A 13,196-nucleotide genomic window follows, 5' to 3' on the forward strand; every position below is an offset into this window, starting at 1 on the left:
CCACCCTGCCCTTTAGGACTTTGGTTTGCAGGGTTAATAGGAGCTGAGTGGGAGGATTCCCTGAGTAACTGATCTGCCTCTCCAAATTCTGCCAATGAGCCAGACTCGGCTGTGCTGTCATCAGCAGGGCCCTGGAATACTGTGAACCCGCCTGGCTCAGGAACTAGACTGGAGACTGTCACAGACTGTGGGCTCGTCCTTAGATTCTGCGGCCAGAAACCTCACCTTCGAGCCAGTTCATCTGCGAGGGGAATCCGCTTGCCTCCCACCAGGAGGATATTTTAGTACACATTGTAAAACTAATATTAATAATATGTTCATTTGTTATAGCATTTCATCACACCGCTGAGACGTCTCAGAGCATTTTCAGGATATTCTATTAAGTGCAGTGACCGTGTATTTTATAGATGAACATTGCAATGTCCCAAAACAGGCACAGAGTAACTGATCCATTTTATATGGGGGGTTGTTGGTCAGGACACCAAGACAAATTCCTTTCTCTTTTCTCTTTCGCTGCTGGATCTTTAAAGTCCACCTGGACAGAAACTGATAGGACCTTAGTTTAACGTCTCACATTGACCCCATTTCATTAAACGTTAGTTGCCACTGAACATAGCACAACACGGCTTGTATTTATCCTCCAGTCCTCTGTGATCTTAATGTTGATTTGACTGATTTCTCATTGAGGTGCCTTAGCTGCAATTGACTTATTGCTGGCCTTGAATAGAGCCAGTGACCTGCATCGGCAGTCAGAATGCCATGTTCCCCCTTGTCACTGGAGCGGGGCTGAGCAGATCCCAGCTGAGTCTTGGCTGCTCGGTTACAAATCTGTCTCACGTCTCCCTGACTGCACACAGGAGCCGCTCACCAGCATGTGCGGGTCTCTGAGCTTCCTCTCCGTGTGCTGCTGTAGAGCAGGTGAGTGCAACAACGACGACGACTGCTGTTTATATAGCGTCTTTCACGTGGGGCAGCGTCTCGGAGCACTTAACAAGTGACACTGAGCCGTGAGCAGGCGACCATAAGCACGGTCGAAGAGGAAGGTCTACTGTGATCTGAAAAAGGTGCGGAGGGGGCGCGGGGGAGAGACAGAGGGATTGGGGTAGAGTGTTCCAAAGCTTTCTGAGTGTAGTGGCTGAATGGTGGAAGCAGAGTGGACGAAGGACAAACAGGATGCCAGAGCTGGTGAGCGGAGACGACTGAATCGGGAGTAAGCAGGTCGAGGAGGTAGCCTTACTCTCTACCTCCTCCTCGCTCCCTCCCTTCCCTCCCCTCATCCTGACCAGTTCCCCCCTGCTCGGGTCCCGACCCAACTGTCCAGCGCCTTGGGATGTCTTCCCGATGTGAAAGGCGCTCTATAAATGCAATCTTGTTGTTGTTGTTGGGAGGTGCTAGGGCATTCGGGGATTTGTGGACTGTGAGAATCTTGATTATTGTTATTATTATCTTGAAGTTAGGGGAGGGACCAGGACATGGGGTGGGGGTGGTAGGAAGTGGTTTGTTGGATCACCTGCCCTGATTTGATGTGTGCTGTCAGTGTGTTTCGGGACATGGTGTGACTGTGAGTGACTTTATTCTCTTGTATCTGACAGTCCAGATGGCGCAGCACCAGCCTGGAGGTCAGCCAGGTGCCCACCACCCTCACCAGCTCCCCTACCCTCACGCTCCAGGTAATTATCAACTACATGCTTTACACATTCCCGTGTTATAGCCACATGCTCAGCATGTTCCTGTGTAATCCCAATTCCTTATCATGTCACACACAGACACAGATGTACACCTCTATTCATTCAGAAACACGCAACAACAACAACATGCATTTATGAAGTGCCCATCAGAGCTCAATTAACAATTGTGGGGGGGGCAGTGGCGGCAATGGACCATTATTGACGCCACTTTCCAGTCGCTGCTATCCATGCAGCCTCTCTTCCCCACACGTTGTCTCTCGTGAGAGACAACATGGGGAGTGAGGGGAAGAGAGGCTGAATGAGGATATGAGGCATGAGGGAGATGATAATTGCTCTCAGAGAATGAGAGAAAATGGACCATCACACCTTCAGTGAACAAGGAGGCTGTGAACCAGTCATCCACCTCCCCAATGAAGGGGCACTGATGGGGGCAATGGCCCACCCCAGGCCATGGCCAGTGTTCAGCATTGAGGGGGTGATGCAATGAAGCCATGTTTTCAGATAGTGGGGCTGACTTTCTAGTCCTCCCCACCGCCCTGGCGACCAGTCTGTTAAAGCTTTCCCGTGGGGATTGGCAGTGGCCCTCAGGCCAAGGCTTACTTGGCTCATTGGTTAACCTGGCCCTGACACTCAGCACACGGGCAACATCTTGATGCGCTTATCAGATCCTGGGCTGAGCTGGGGTGAGGTGACTGGAGGCACGGTCGAAGACATACCAGCACATTAATGTGCAACCTGACACCTCTCTCACACTCACTATGAGGAGTGATATGGTGACTGTTGATTGTGGACAGTGTGGTGGTTGTAAATACAGTGTGGTGTTTGTGTATATGGTGTGGTGTTTGTTTTTGTGGTGTGGTGTTTGTGGTGTGGTGTTTGTGGTGTGGTGTTTGTGGTGTGGTGTTTGTGGTGTGGTGTTTGTGGTGTGGTGATTGTATATAGTGTGTTGATTGTGTATATAGTGTGGTGATTACATATGTGGTGTGGTGATTGTGTATACCGTGTGGTGATTGTGTATACCGTGTGGTGATTGTGTATATACGGTGTGGTGATTGTGTATACGGTGTGGTGATTGTGTATACGGTGTGGTGATTGTGTATACCGTGTGGTGATTGTGTATACCGTGTGGTGATTGTGTATACGGTGTGGTGATTGTGTATACCGTGTGGTGATTGTGTATACGGTGCGGTGATTGTGTGTATACGGTGTGGTGATTGTGTATATACGGTGTGGTGATTGTGTGTATACCGTGTGGTGATTGTGTGTATACCGTGTGGTGAATTGTGTATAGGGTGTGGTGAATGTGCATTCAGTGTAGTGATTGTGTACATGGTGCGGTGGTTGTGTATACAGTACGGTGATTGTGTATAGTGTGGTGATTGTGTATATAATATGGTGGTTATCTACATGGTGTAGTGATTGTGTATACAGTGTGGTGGTTGTGTGTACAGTTTGGTGGTTGTGTACATGGTGTGGTGGTTGTGTGTATAGTGTGGTGGTTGTGTGTACAGTGTGGTGGTTGTGTACATGGTGTGATGGTTGTGTGTACAATGTGGGACAAGAGACAACTTTCTTCAGCTCAACGTGCGTAAAACTGAGGCCCTCCTGATTGGCTCACGTCAGCGCTTCCGCACCTCAGGCGCTGACAGCATCAGCATCCAAGGCTGCACTCTCCACCTCTCAAAGCCATCAGGAACCTCGGGGTTCTGTTCGACCCTGAGCTGTCCTTTCTCCCTCATATCCGCGCCACAACTGGCACCGCCTTCCATCACCTCCGGAACATCGCCAGACTACGGCACTACCTCACCCCTCACGCGGCTGAAACTCTGGTCCACGCCTTTATCACCTCCGTTCCTCTGGCTCTGGTCTGCTCCACATCCACCGCCCCAACCGCCCTACCATCGGTGGCCGGGCCTTCAGCCTCTCAGCCTCTAGGCTCTGGAACTCTATCCACAGTGCCTTCGCCGCCTCCTCCCTTTCCTCCTTCAAGGCCGGTCTCAAGACCTTTCTCTTTGACTGTGCCTTCAGCTCCCCTCTCGCTCCCTCCTCGCTCCCTCCCTTCCCTCCCCTCACCCTGACCATTTCCCCCCTCCTCGGGTCCTGACCCAATTGTACAGCACCTTGGGATGTCCTCCCGATGTGAAAGGCGCTCTATAAATGGAATCTTGTTGTTGTTGTATAAGGGATGTGTGCTGATAGAGTGTTTTGGGACATGGTGTGACAATGAATGACTTTATTCTCTTGTATTTGACAGTACTGGTGGTGCAGCATCAGCCTGGAGGCCAGGCAGGCTCCCACCACCCTCACCAGCTCCCCCACCCCTACACAACAGGTAAATGTCAGCCACATGCTCCACATTTGTCAGATAATAAATGACCAACTAGTGACGATTCTCCTCGGAGAGGAGGTAAGAGGGATCTCTTTGGATCTGGAACTTAGAATTGACGGTCTCCAGTCCAGTTCCTGAGCCAGGTGGGTCCGCAGTATTCCAGGGCACTGCTGATGACAGCACAGCCCAGCCTGGCTCATTGGCAGGACCTGCAAGGGCAGACCAGTCACTGGGGGCAGGGAGTTATCCCACTCAGCTCCTGTTAACCCTACAAGCCAAAGCCCCAATGGCTATGGTGGTCTTAGCTGGACAAGCAGCAGAAAAACTCATCAGACAGCACTCTCAATGCCAAATTATGCGGTTTTAGCTGGTTAGACTCCAGCAGTTACCCCAACACACACTCTGGGGTCCCCAAACCTCAGCTCTTGCCAACCTGTGCCTAATACTTTGTGGAATTAGGTAAGCAGGAGGTATCCCTTCAGGTAAAGAGTTCACATTCAATTCCACTAAATATCTCAGAAATTTCCATGTGTAGGTGGGATGCATGGAACTTTGTTTGGTTTGGATACTTTGAAGCATGGTGATGGGTTTCTGCACGTGACTGCCTCCATCCCACCATCGGTGACTGAGCCGCTGTTTTGAGCTCTCTTTCTATACCTCTCTTTCTCATCCTCTTCTCTATCTGCATTTAAATACTGCCTAAAACAATATTTTTTCATCCCTTCACCTTGCCCCCACTGTTGCCTCCTTCAAGGCCCATCTCAAGACCTTCATTTTTGACCTCACCTTCTGTCACCCTGCTACCCCCACACTCCCCACCCTCCACCCCACCTGATCCCAACCCCAAGCTCAGGTGCAAATCCTTGATTATCCAGCGAGTTGGGACGTCCTCCTGACGTGAATAGTGCTGCATAAATGTAATTTGTTGCTGTTCTTTGACCATGCTCATGGTCATCCGTCAGTCCCTTTCTTTCCTTGCTCAGTGCTGTGAGGTCTGAGTGACCTTGTCTCCCTTGGTCTCAGGGTAGTGTGGAAGTGACCTAGGATGCTCAGAGATTATAGAAGATTGTGTCTCATTACTTATTTGTCTCATTCCTTTACCAGATGAAGAGCTCAGTGCAGATGATCTGTGGTACGTACCTGCAGATGTGCATCAGTTGCTCAATGAATGCCATTCAGCCCATCGTGCCTCTGCTGGCGCACTGATACAGCTATCTATCCTGTATTCCTATTGTCATTGTCTGATATTGAATGGGTTTGTCTGATTTTGAATGAATTCTCCTCTCTTTTGAATTCTCTATGTGTCTGATTTGAATGAACTCTTCTCTCTGACCAGCTGACCTCTCCACATGGCAAATGAAACATTTAGTGCCCCAAGAGTCTCAGCGCACCAACAACCCACGGTCACCATCTCAGTGCACGGCTCTGAGGTGGTTCTGCAGTGTGCTCAGTGACTGAGATAAAGGGACACAAGCCCAAGACTTCCTTAGGGTAGAGTGATGGGGGATTGGTGGGTATGAGCTGGGTCAGGGTAGGGTGGGTTCAGGTCAGGGTGGGTTGGTGTCAGGTTGGGTTGAAGGTGGGTTGGGGGCCAGGAGGCCATGCAAATATGTACACACCTCTGTCTGGTTAGATATTCTGAAGCATGGTGATGGATTTTCACAATTGGCACCTGACTGACAAGCATCCACCCCCACAAAAAAGATGCATTTCTTGTGGGTAAGTAGGTCTCCAGGGGATGGGGTGTAGTGTCTGTGAGAGATATGTTTGGATACCCATTTTGATGGAGGTCCAGCCTGTCTCATCACCCATGAGGCTTGGTGATGTAGTCATGTCCTCAACCCTGCTGTAGCTACAATGCCCTGAGGGTCAGCTGTTCAGTTACTGTTTGGTGGGTACTTGTACGTTTGATACGTTCAGAAAGCTAAAAGCTCCCTGCATATAATGACAGGGAACCATTGAAATCTGAGCTGGAAAAGAGAGCTGGAGATGGCCAGTGTTTTCTCCAGATGTTTCCTGAGCGAAGAAAATGGATGAGCAACTCCATCCAGGAACTGCGGGAAATTGCTGATGATATCGATCAGTATCACAGAGATGCCACCATAGCAAGTGTGGCCGGATCATCCGCCAGTGCTGTGGGAGGCATCCTAACTGCTGCAGGAATAATCGCTGCCCCCTTCACATCGGGCACCTCATTAGTGCTGTCAGGGGTGGGGGCTGGAGTGGGCATTGCTGGCAGTGCCACCAATCTTACAGCTGGGGTCACTGAGACTGTGGCACGATCTAACAAACAGCAGCGAGTCGATGAGATTCTAGAAGAATACAACAAGGGCTGTAAAGAAATGTCAGCATGTTTAAAAGAGGTCTGTGGGGTCATCAAGCTGTGCTGTGAGGGCCTCGGAGCAGAAGTTGCATGGCAGCAGAGCGGTGAAGGAAAGCCTGAGTGTGTGAGTGCAGTCTGCAGGCAGGTTACAGGGAGGGAGACAGGAGGTTTAGATTACAAGCAAGAACAGAGCTTTGCACTGACCCACTCCATCAAGCAGCTGGCAGCCCTGAGCCGGGAGATCCCTAATGCCAGCCATATAAAGGAGTCTGTGAGAATCAACGGCCTGATCTCGGGATCTCTCCCACTGCTCTCCCGGGTTGTGTCGGGTGTCCTCTCGGCACTTTCCGTGGTGCTGGATGTCTTCTCCATAATGAAAGACTCCATTGACCTCAGCAAAGGAAGCAAGACTCGAGCTGCTCAAACCGTACGGGCCACCGCGCAGAGCATGGAACACGAGTTAAATGCGTATGAAGGCATTTATATATTTCTGAACAAAGTTGTGAAGCTGGATTGAGTAATGTGTTGCAATTTACATGGCAATTGGTGTTGGAATCAAATCATAGGATTTCCCATTGAATGTCACAAAATGTTGTAGTGAACTGTGATTGAAACTCCAGGAGTGTCTCTGCTCACCCAAATACCCTCTGCTGTTCCTGACAGTGGGGAAAAACTTGCAAGACTCGTGAAATAATTTGTAATTCGTGAAATCCGCAGCTAATGCATGTCACACTGTGCTGGGGATTGGGCGGCTCGTTTAATCACAGTCTGGCTTCACTGAAGTCAATACTGAGGTTGGTTTCCAAGTGGCAAACCAGACACACATCCAGGCACAGGAATTGCTGCTTAACAAATCCTTTGTGAATCTCACAACTTACACTTCCCTGTTGATTGTTCCATTCTCCTTCCGCGACCACCTCCATGGCACAGTATTTCCATTCTTACCTTCCCAACCTCCTCCCTGGGAGCAGGGAATCTGACCACTGTTGTGGGCTCACAAGTGAATTATTAAAATATGATCAGAAGTAATTATTACAAAAAAATTCAGTAAGGTATATGTTTATGCTCATTAGCGAGTGTCGAGGTGACCTGCAGAATTACAACCTTGATTATAAAATGACATGTTAATTAAATTGGGCTGAGTTTCAGAGCTTCTGTCTAAGCCTAACAGGTGTCACCAGATAGCTGCTATAACACTAGATAGTATGGTGTGGGAAGATATCAATATGTCAAATATGTCAAAGTGTGGAACATGGCCTGGTGTAGGCCACAGTTGAATGTGCCGCAGGCTCCAATTCAGCTCTGTTTACACTGTTCAAATACAATTTAGTTAACTACTCTACATTCTAGTTTTAAATGATACAAACACAATCCAAAGTCAAAGACAAAATCAATTCTGTTTGCAAATTGCCTGAGAGCGAGAAAACTCACTATATACTGTCCTTGGGAGTTTCCATGATCAGGCTTTATAAACAAAAGCTTTGCTTTAATCATCTGCTTACTCTATGCCACTCTGACTCACAGACTCAAGGCTTGGACAGAATATGCATTGGGGGAACTGCTGGAGTTTAACCAGCTAAAACCACAGTTTACCATTGACAGCACTGTCTGCCAACAGTGATGAGCCAGGCTAGCTGGGCTGTTATTAGCAGTGCCCCAGAGTACTGCACACCCGCTTGGCTCAGCCACAGAGGATCGACTTGATTCTGACATTCTGTTGCCAGCTATTGGAGTTCAGCTCCAAGGAGACCTGACGTGTGTGAGGGATCAAATACCAGCGTTATAATAACCGGGTTACCAGGATACATTGGGAGCATCATAATAATAATAATAATAATCCTTGCATTTGATATAGCGCTTTTCACATCTTCTAGACATCTCAAAGCGCTTCACAGAATAGACTGTAAAGTGAATTGGCTGTATAATTGTGGAGCTAGATGGTTACATGAGTGAATGGTTCAGGATGTACAGGAGAGACCCTATCCAATCTGATAATATGCAACAGTCTGGGGATAGAGAGTAGGTTATGTGATAAAAGCACCTGGCAGATACTGAGCACAATATGATTGAGATTAATTTCCGAGAGGGAGCAACACAGACTCCAGGACTCCATCTGGAGCAATAAAACCGTAAAAATCCCTCATTCATTTCCTGGCTATTTGGGGGACAATACTGTATGCAAATTTGCTGCTACTTTTGCATATAAAATACACAGTCAGTACACAAAGCCCTGTGAGTTTCTTCAAGATGTCCTCCGAATGTGAAAGATAGTCTAACAAATGCAAGAATTGTTATTATGTTATTATCTCACCAGCCAACCAACTATCCAAATCATCCCTTTCCTACCTCCAGTAATCTGTCAAGTTCCTTTTTGAAACTTTCTGTAGTTCCTTCTGTAACTGCCTGTGCTGATAGTTTGTTCATGGCATTCAAGAGAGAATTTAAAATGTAAGGTTGTGTGGAGCTGCAGAAAACAAAATGAAATATAATCTTGATTTGGAAACCGGGTTGTGCTTTACTCGAGTCTGTCTGATTCTTTTTTTAATAAGAATTGATGAAATCTGTTTGGTTGGTCAGAAGACGTGTGGCGAGGCTCTCGTATGAAAGGCTGCGTGCCAATCAGGAATAGAATCGAACCACAGCAAACACTGATAGGTTACAGCAACTGAAAGAGTTCAAGGAACCTGTTCAGTCACAGTCTCACCAGTCAACAGGGCTCAGGCTACAGGCACATTATTTAATGGTTCAACTCTCGACTTTAACAGTTGTGTCTCAGCGCCCGGATCAGGTTAATTATCTCAAGTGAAATTCTAAATGATGTTGAGGATCAGTGAGATTGTGGATGCAGGTACACAGAATTCTAGCAGTGTGAGTGTAGGTGGTAAAAAGACCATCGAAAGGCAGATTTTCAGAATTCTGAAAGGTTTTGGGAGTCGAAATTGTTAAAAATTATTGCTGCTGGATGGTGAATGGATAAAAAGAGGGAATGAGCTCAGTGTTGTCTCTCGAAGAGTTAATGGGAGGTTAGAAAAAAATCCTCAGAGGATCATTATAGCTTGGAATTATCAAAGAATCATAGGATTATAAAGCACAGAAGGAGGCCATTCGGCCCATTGTGTCTGTGCCGGTTCTTTTAAAAGAGCTATCCAAATCAATCCCACTCCCCCGCTCTCTTCCCATAGCCCTGCAAACTTGTCCTACCCAAATAATTATCTACTTCTCTCTTAAAACTTGTTATCGAATTGTCATCCATGATTCTTTCGGGCAATGCATTCCAGATCCGAACAACTCGCTGTGTGAAAACATTTCTTCTCACCTCCCCTCTTTCTTTTAAGAACTATTTTAATCAGTGTCCTCAGGTTACCCATCCACCCGCCAGTGGAAATAGTTTCTCTTTGTTCACCCTATCGAATCCCCTCATAATTTTTAAAACTTCTGTTAAGTCTCGTCTTAACCTTCTCTGCTCCAAGGAGAATAATCCCAGCTTCTCTCGCTTCTCCTCATAACTGAAGTCCCTCATTCCTGGTACCATCCTGGTAAACAAAAACAGAAGTCGCTGGGAACACTCAGGCAGCATGTATGGAGAAAGGAAAGTGTCAAAGTTTCGGGTCCATGAGCCTTCGTCAGACCTGGGGCATGTTGGGAGGGAGAGGCTTTCAAGGGCTAACAGAGAGGGGGGAGGCAGGACAAGGAAGACAAAGGAGAAAATGGGGTAACGGACAGGGGATGATGGGTTAAAGATGTGTTAATGACGCAGAACGATGCAACAAAGCAGGGAAATAGTTAATACTTAATAGTTAATACTTAATAGTTAATACTGCAACAACAACAACAAGATTCTATTTATAGAGCGCCTTTCACATCGGGAGGACGTCCCAAGGCGCTGTACAGTTGGGTCAGGATCCGAGCAGGGGGAAATGGTCAGGGTGAGGGGAGGGAAGGGAGGGGGCGATGAGGGGGTAGAGAGTCGAGAGGGGAGCTGAAGGCTCGGTCAAAGAGAAAGGTCTTGAGATCGGCCTTGAAGGAGGAAAGGGAGGAAGCGGCGAAGGCACTGGGGGATAGAGTTCCAGAGCCTCGGGGCTGAGAGGCTGAAGGCCCGGCCACCGATGGTAGGGCGGTTGGGGCGGGGGATGTGGAGCAGACCGGAGCCAGAGGAACGGAGGGTACGGGCAGGTAAGTAGGGGGATAGTAGGTTGGAGAGGTAGGAGGGAGCGAGGCCGTGAATGGCCTTGTAGGTGAGGATGAGGATCTTGAATTCGATCCTCTGGGGGATGGGGAGCCAGTGGAGGCGAGCGAGGGTGGGAGTGATGTGGTCGCGAAGCCTGGTGCGGGACAGTACACGAGCTGCAGAGTTCTGAATGACCTGCAGTGTGGAGGGAGGTGCCGGGAAGGCCGGCGAGGAGAGAGTTCCCATAGTCCAGCCTTGAGGTGATAAAGGCGTGGACCAGAGTTTCAGCAGCGTGAGGGGTGAGGTAGTGCCGTAGTCTGGCGATGTTCCGGAGGTGATGGAAGGCGGTGCCAGTTGTGGCGCGGATATGAGGGAGAAAGGACAGCTCAGGGTCGAACAGAACCCGAGGTTCCTGATGGCTTTGAGAGGTGGAGAGTGCAGCCTTGGATGCTGATGCTGTCAGCGCCTGAGGTGCGGAGGCGCTGACGTGAGCCAATCAGGAGGGCCTCAGTTTTACGCACGTTGAGCTGAAGAAAGTTGTCTCGTCCAGGACTCGATGTCGGACAGGCAGCTGTCAGGACATCGGTGGTCGTGGAGTTGAGGGTAGAGGAGGAAAGGTAGAGTTGGGTGTCATCCGCATACATGTGGAAGTTAACCCCATGTCTGCGGATGATGTCACCAAGGGGGAGCATATAGAGGGTGAAGAGGAGGGGACCGAGGACAGAGCCCTGAGGGACACCGCACGAGACAGTGCGGGGGCTGGAGGAAAAGCCGTTTGTGGAAACAAAATGAAGACGGTGGGAGAGGTACGACCTAAACCACTCAAGGACAGGGCCTTGAAGGTTGAGGTGGGAGGACAAGCGGTGGAGGAGGATAGCGTGGTCGACCGTATCGAATGCTGCCGATAGGTCGAGGAGGACGAGGAGGCAGAGGGAGCCCTGGTCACAGATGGTCAAGATGTCATTGGTGACCTTGACCAGGGCAGTTTCTGTGCTATGGGCAGCACGGAAACCCGACTGAAGGGGTTCGAATAAAGAATGGGTGGAGAGGAAAGAGCGCAGCTGGGAGGCGACAACTCTTTCAAGGACCTTGGACAGGAAGGGGAGGTTGGAGATGGGCCGGTAGCTTGATAGCTGCGACGCATCAAGGGAGGGTTTTTTCAAAGTGGGAGTGATGGTGGCAGTTTTTAAGGGAATGGGAACAGAGCCAGAGGAGAGGGACAGGTTGATGATGTCTGTGATATGTGGGGCAAGGAGGTGGAGCTGAGAGATAAGGAGTGGAGTGGGGATGGGGTCAAGGGAGCAGGTGGTGGGTTTCAGGGATAGGATGAGTTTGGTGACAGAGGGTGGGGAAACGGGTACGAAGGTGTGTAGGGGAGGATGGGTAGGAGTCGGAGTGTGGGAGGGAGGGGTGGGTGGATGTTGGAGGGGAAGTGACTGCGTAGCGGATTCCCTTGATTTTGGATTCAAGGAAATCCAGCATCTCCTCGCAGTGAAGGTTGGAGGAGATGACCTGCGCGGGGTGGTGGGGGACGGAGGAGTCGGGATGTGGTAGAAAACAGAAGCCTGGGGTTGTTCTTCGCCTCCAGGATTATCCTGGAGTAGAAGGACGACTTGGCCGAGGCTAGAGTGGAGCGGTAGATTTTGAGGAGGTCCAGCCAGATTTGTCGGTGGACCGTTAGGCCAGATTTGAGGCAGGTGCGTTCAGCGGCCCGCACCTGGCTCTTCAGTGAGCGGAGGTGGGTGGTGAACCAGGGGGAGGAGCGAGAGTAGGAGACAGTACAGGAGGTGATGAGGGCAAGAGTGTCGAGTGTGGAGGAGAGGGTGTTGTGGAGAAGGGTGTGAAGAGAAGAGGGGTCAGTGAGGGTTGAAGGCCAGAGGGAGAGGAGTTCAGAGGACTCCAAGGCAGCGGTTAGGGATTGTGGGGGTAACTTCTTCCAGGGGCGGTAGAAGATGGTGGTGGGTCTGGTGGAGGTGGGGAGGGGGTGGAGGTGGTGAAGGAGATGAAGTGGTGATCGGAGACGGCCTTGTCGGTAATGGTGACATCCGAGACACTGAGGTGATCACCAAGTCGAGTCGCCAAGGTGGCCGTGACTGTGAATGGGGGAGTTGATGTGTAAGGAGAGGTTGAGTGAGGAGAGCAGGGAAGAGAAGTCCGAGGAGATGGAGCAGGAGGGGGTGAAGTGCAGGTTGAAGTCGCCCAGGATGATGAGGCGATCAGAGCAGAGGCAGAGAGATGTAAGAAGTGTCGAAATATCAGAGATGAAGGTGGGAGAGGTTTTAGGAGGCCGGTAGAGGAGGAGGATTTGCAGAACAAAAGTGGGAGAAAAAAGGTGTGTCTGGGACCAAGGTGATGTGGGAATGGTCACAGAAGAGGGGGAGGGGGAAGGTGAGCTGTTATGTTCTGAAATTGTCAATATCAAGGCCAGAGGGCTGTAAGGTTCCCAGCAGATAAATGAGGTACTGTTCCTCGAGCTTGCGCTGTGGCTCATTGGAACAGCGTAGGAGACCGTGAATGGAGAGGTCAGAGTGTGAGTGGGCGGGAGAGTTAAAATGGCAAGAAACCGGAAGCTCAGGGTTGTGCTTGTGGACAGAATGGAGGTGTTCGGCAAATCGCTCGCCAAATCTGCCTTTCATCTCCCCAACGTAGGGGAAACCACATAAATCGGTCTCACTTGAAATCTGTGTT

At 49.6% G+C, this 13,196-nt stretch overlaps 1 protein-coding gene across 1 annotated transcript; it reads left to right on the forward strand.

Annotated features, from left to right (window-relative positions):
- Positions 1-1,139: 1,139 nt before the first annotated feature.
- LOC103188556 (apolipoprotein L6-like) lies at positions 1,140-6,857 on the forward strand. Its single transcript, XM_042344162.1, has 5 exons — positions 1,140-1,185; positions 1,593-1,670; positions 3,943-4,020; positions 5,122-5,149; positions 5,969-6,857. Exons 1-5 carry the CDS (start codon positions 1,140-1,142, stop codon positions 6,855-6,857), a joined length of 1,119 nt encoding a protein of 372 aa, XP_042200096.1.
- Positions 6,858-13,196: the final 6,339 nt, after the last annotated feature.

Source organism: Callorhinchus milii, unplaced genomic scaffold (assembly GCF_018977255.1).
Source record: "Callorhinchus milii isolate IMCB2004 unplaced genomic scaffold, IMCB_Cmil_1.0 Scaffold1, whole genome shotgun sequence".
Taxonomy (NCBI): Eukaryota; Metazoa; Chordata; class Chondrichthyes; order Chimaeriformes; family Callorhinchidae; genus Callorhinchus; species Callorhinchus milii.

What these genes read in the sequence shown, in the direction of transcription:
- LOC103188556 (XM_042344162.1), top strand. Translation starts at nt 1,140, where the DNA reads ATGGTGGAAGCAGAGTGGACGAAGGACAAACAGGATGCCAGAGCTG. An exon ending in CCCCTACCCTCACGCTCCAG is followed by an intron (nt 1,671 to 3,942) that starts GTAATTATCAAC and finishes TGTATTTGACAG; the next exon opens with TACTGGTGGTGCAGCATCAG. An exon ending in CCCCCACCCCTACACAACAG is followed by an intron (nt 4,021 to 5,121) that starts GTAAATGTCAGC and finishes TTCCTTTACCAG; the next exon opens with ATGAAGAGCTCAGTGCAGAT.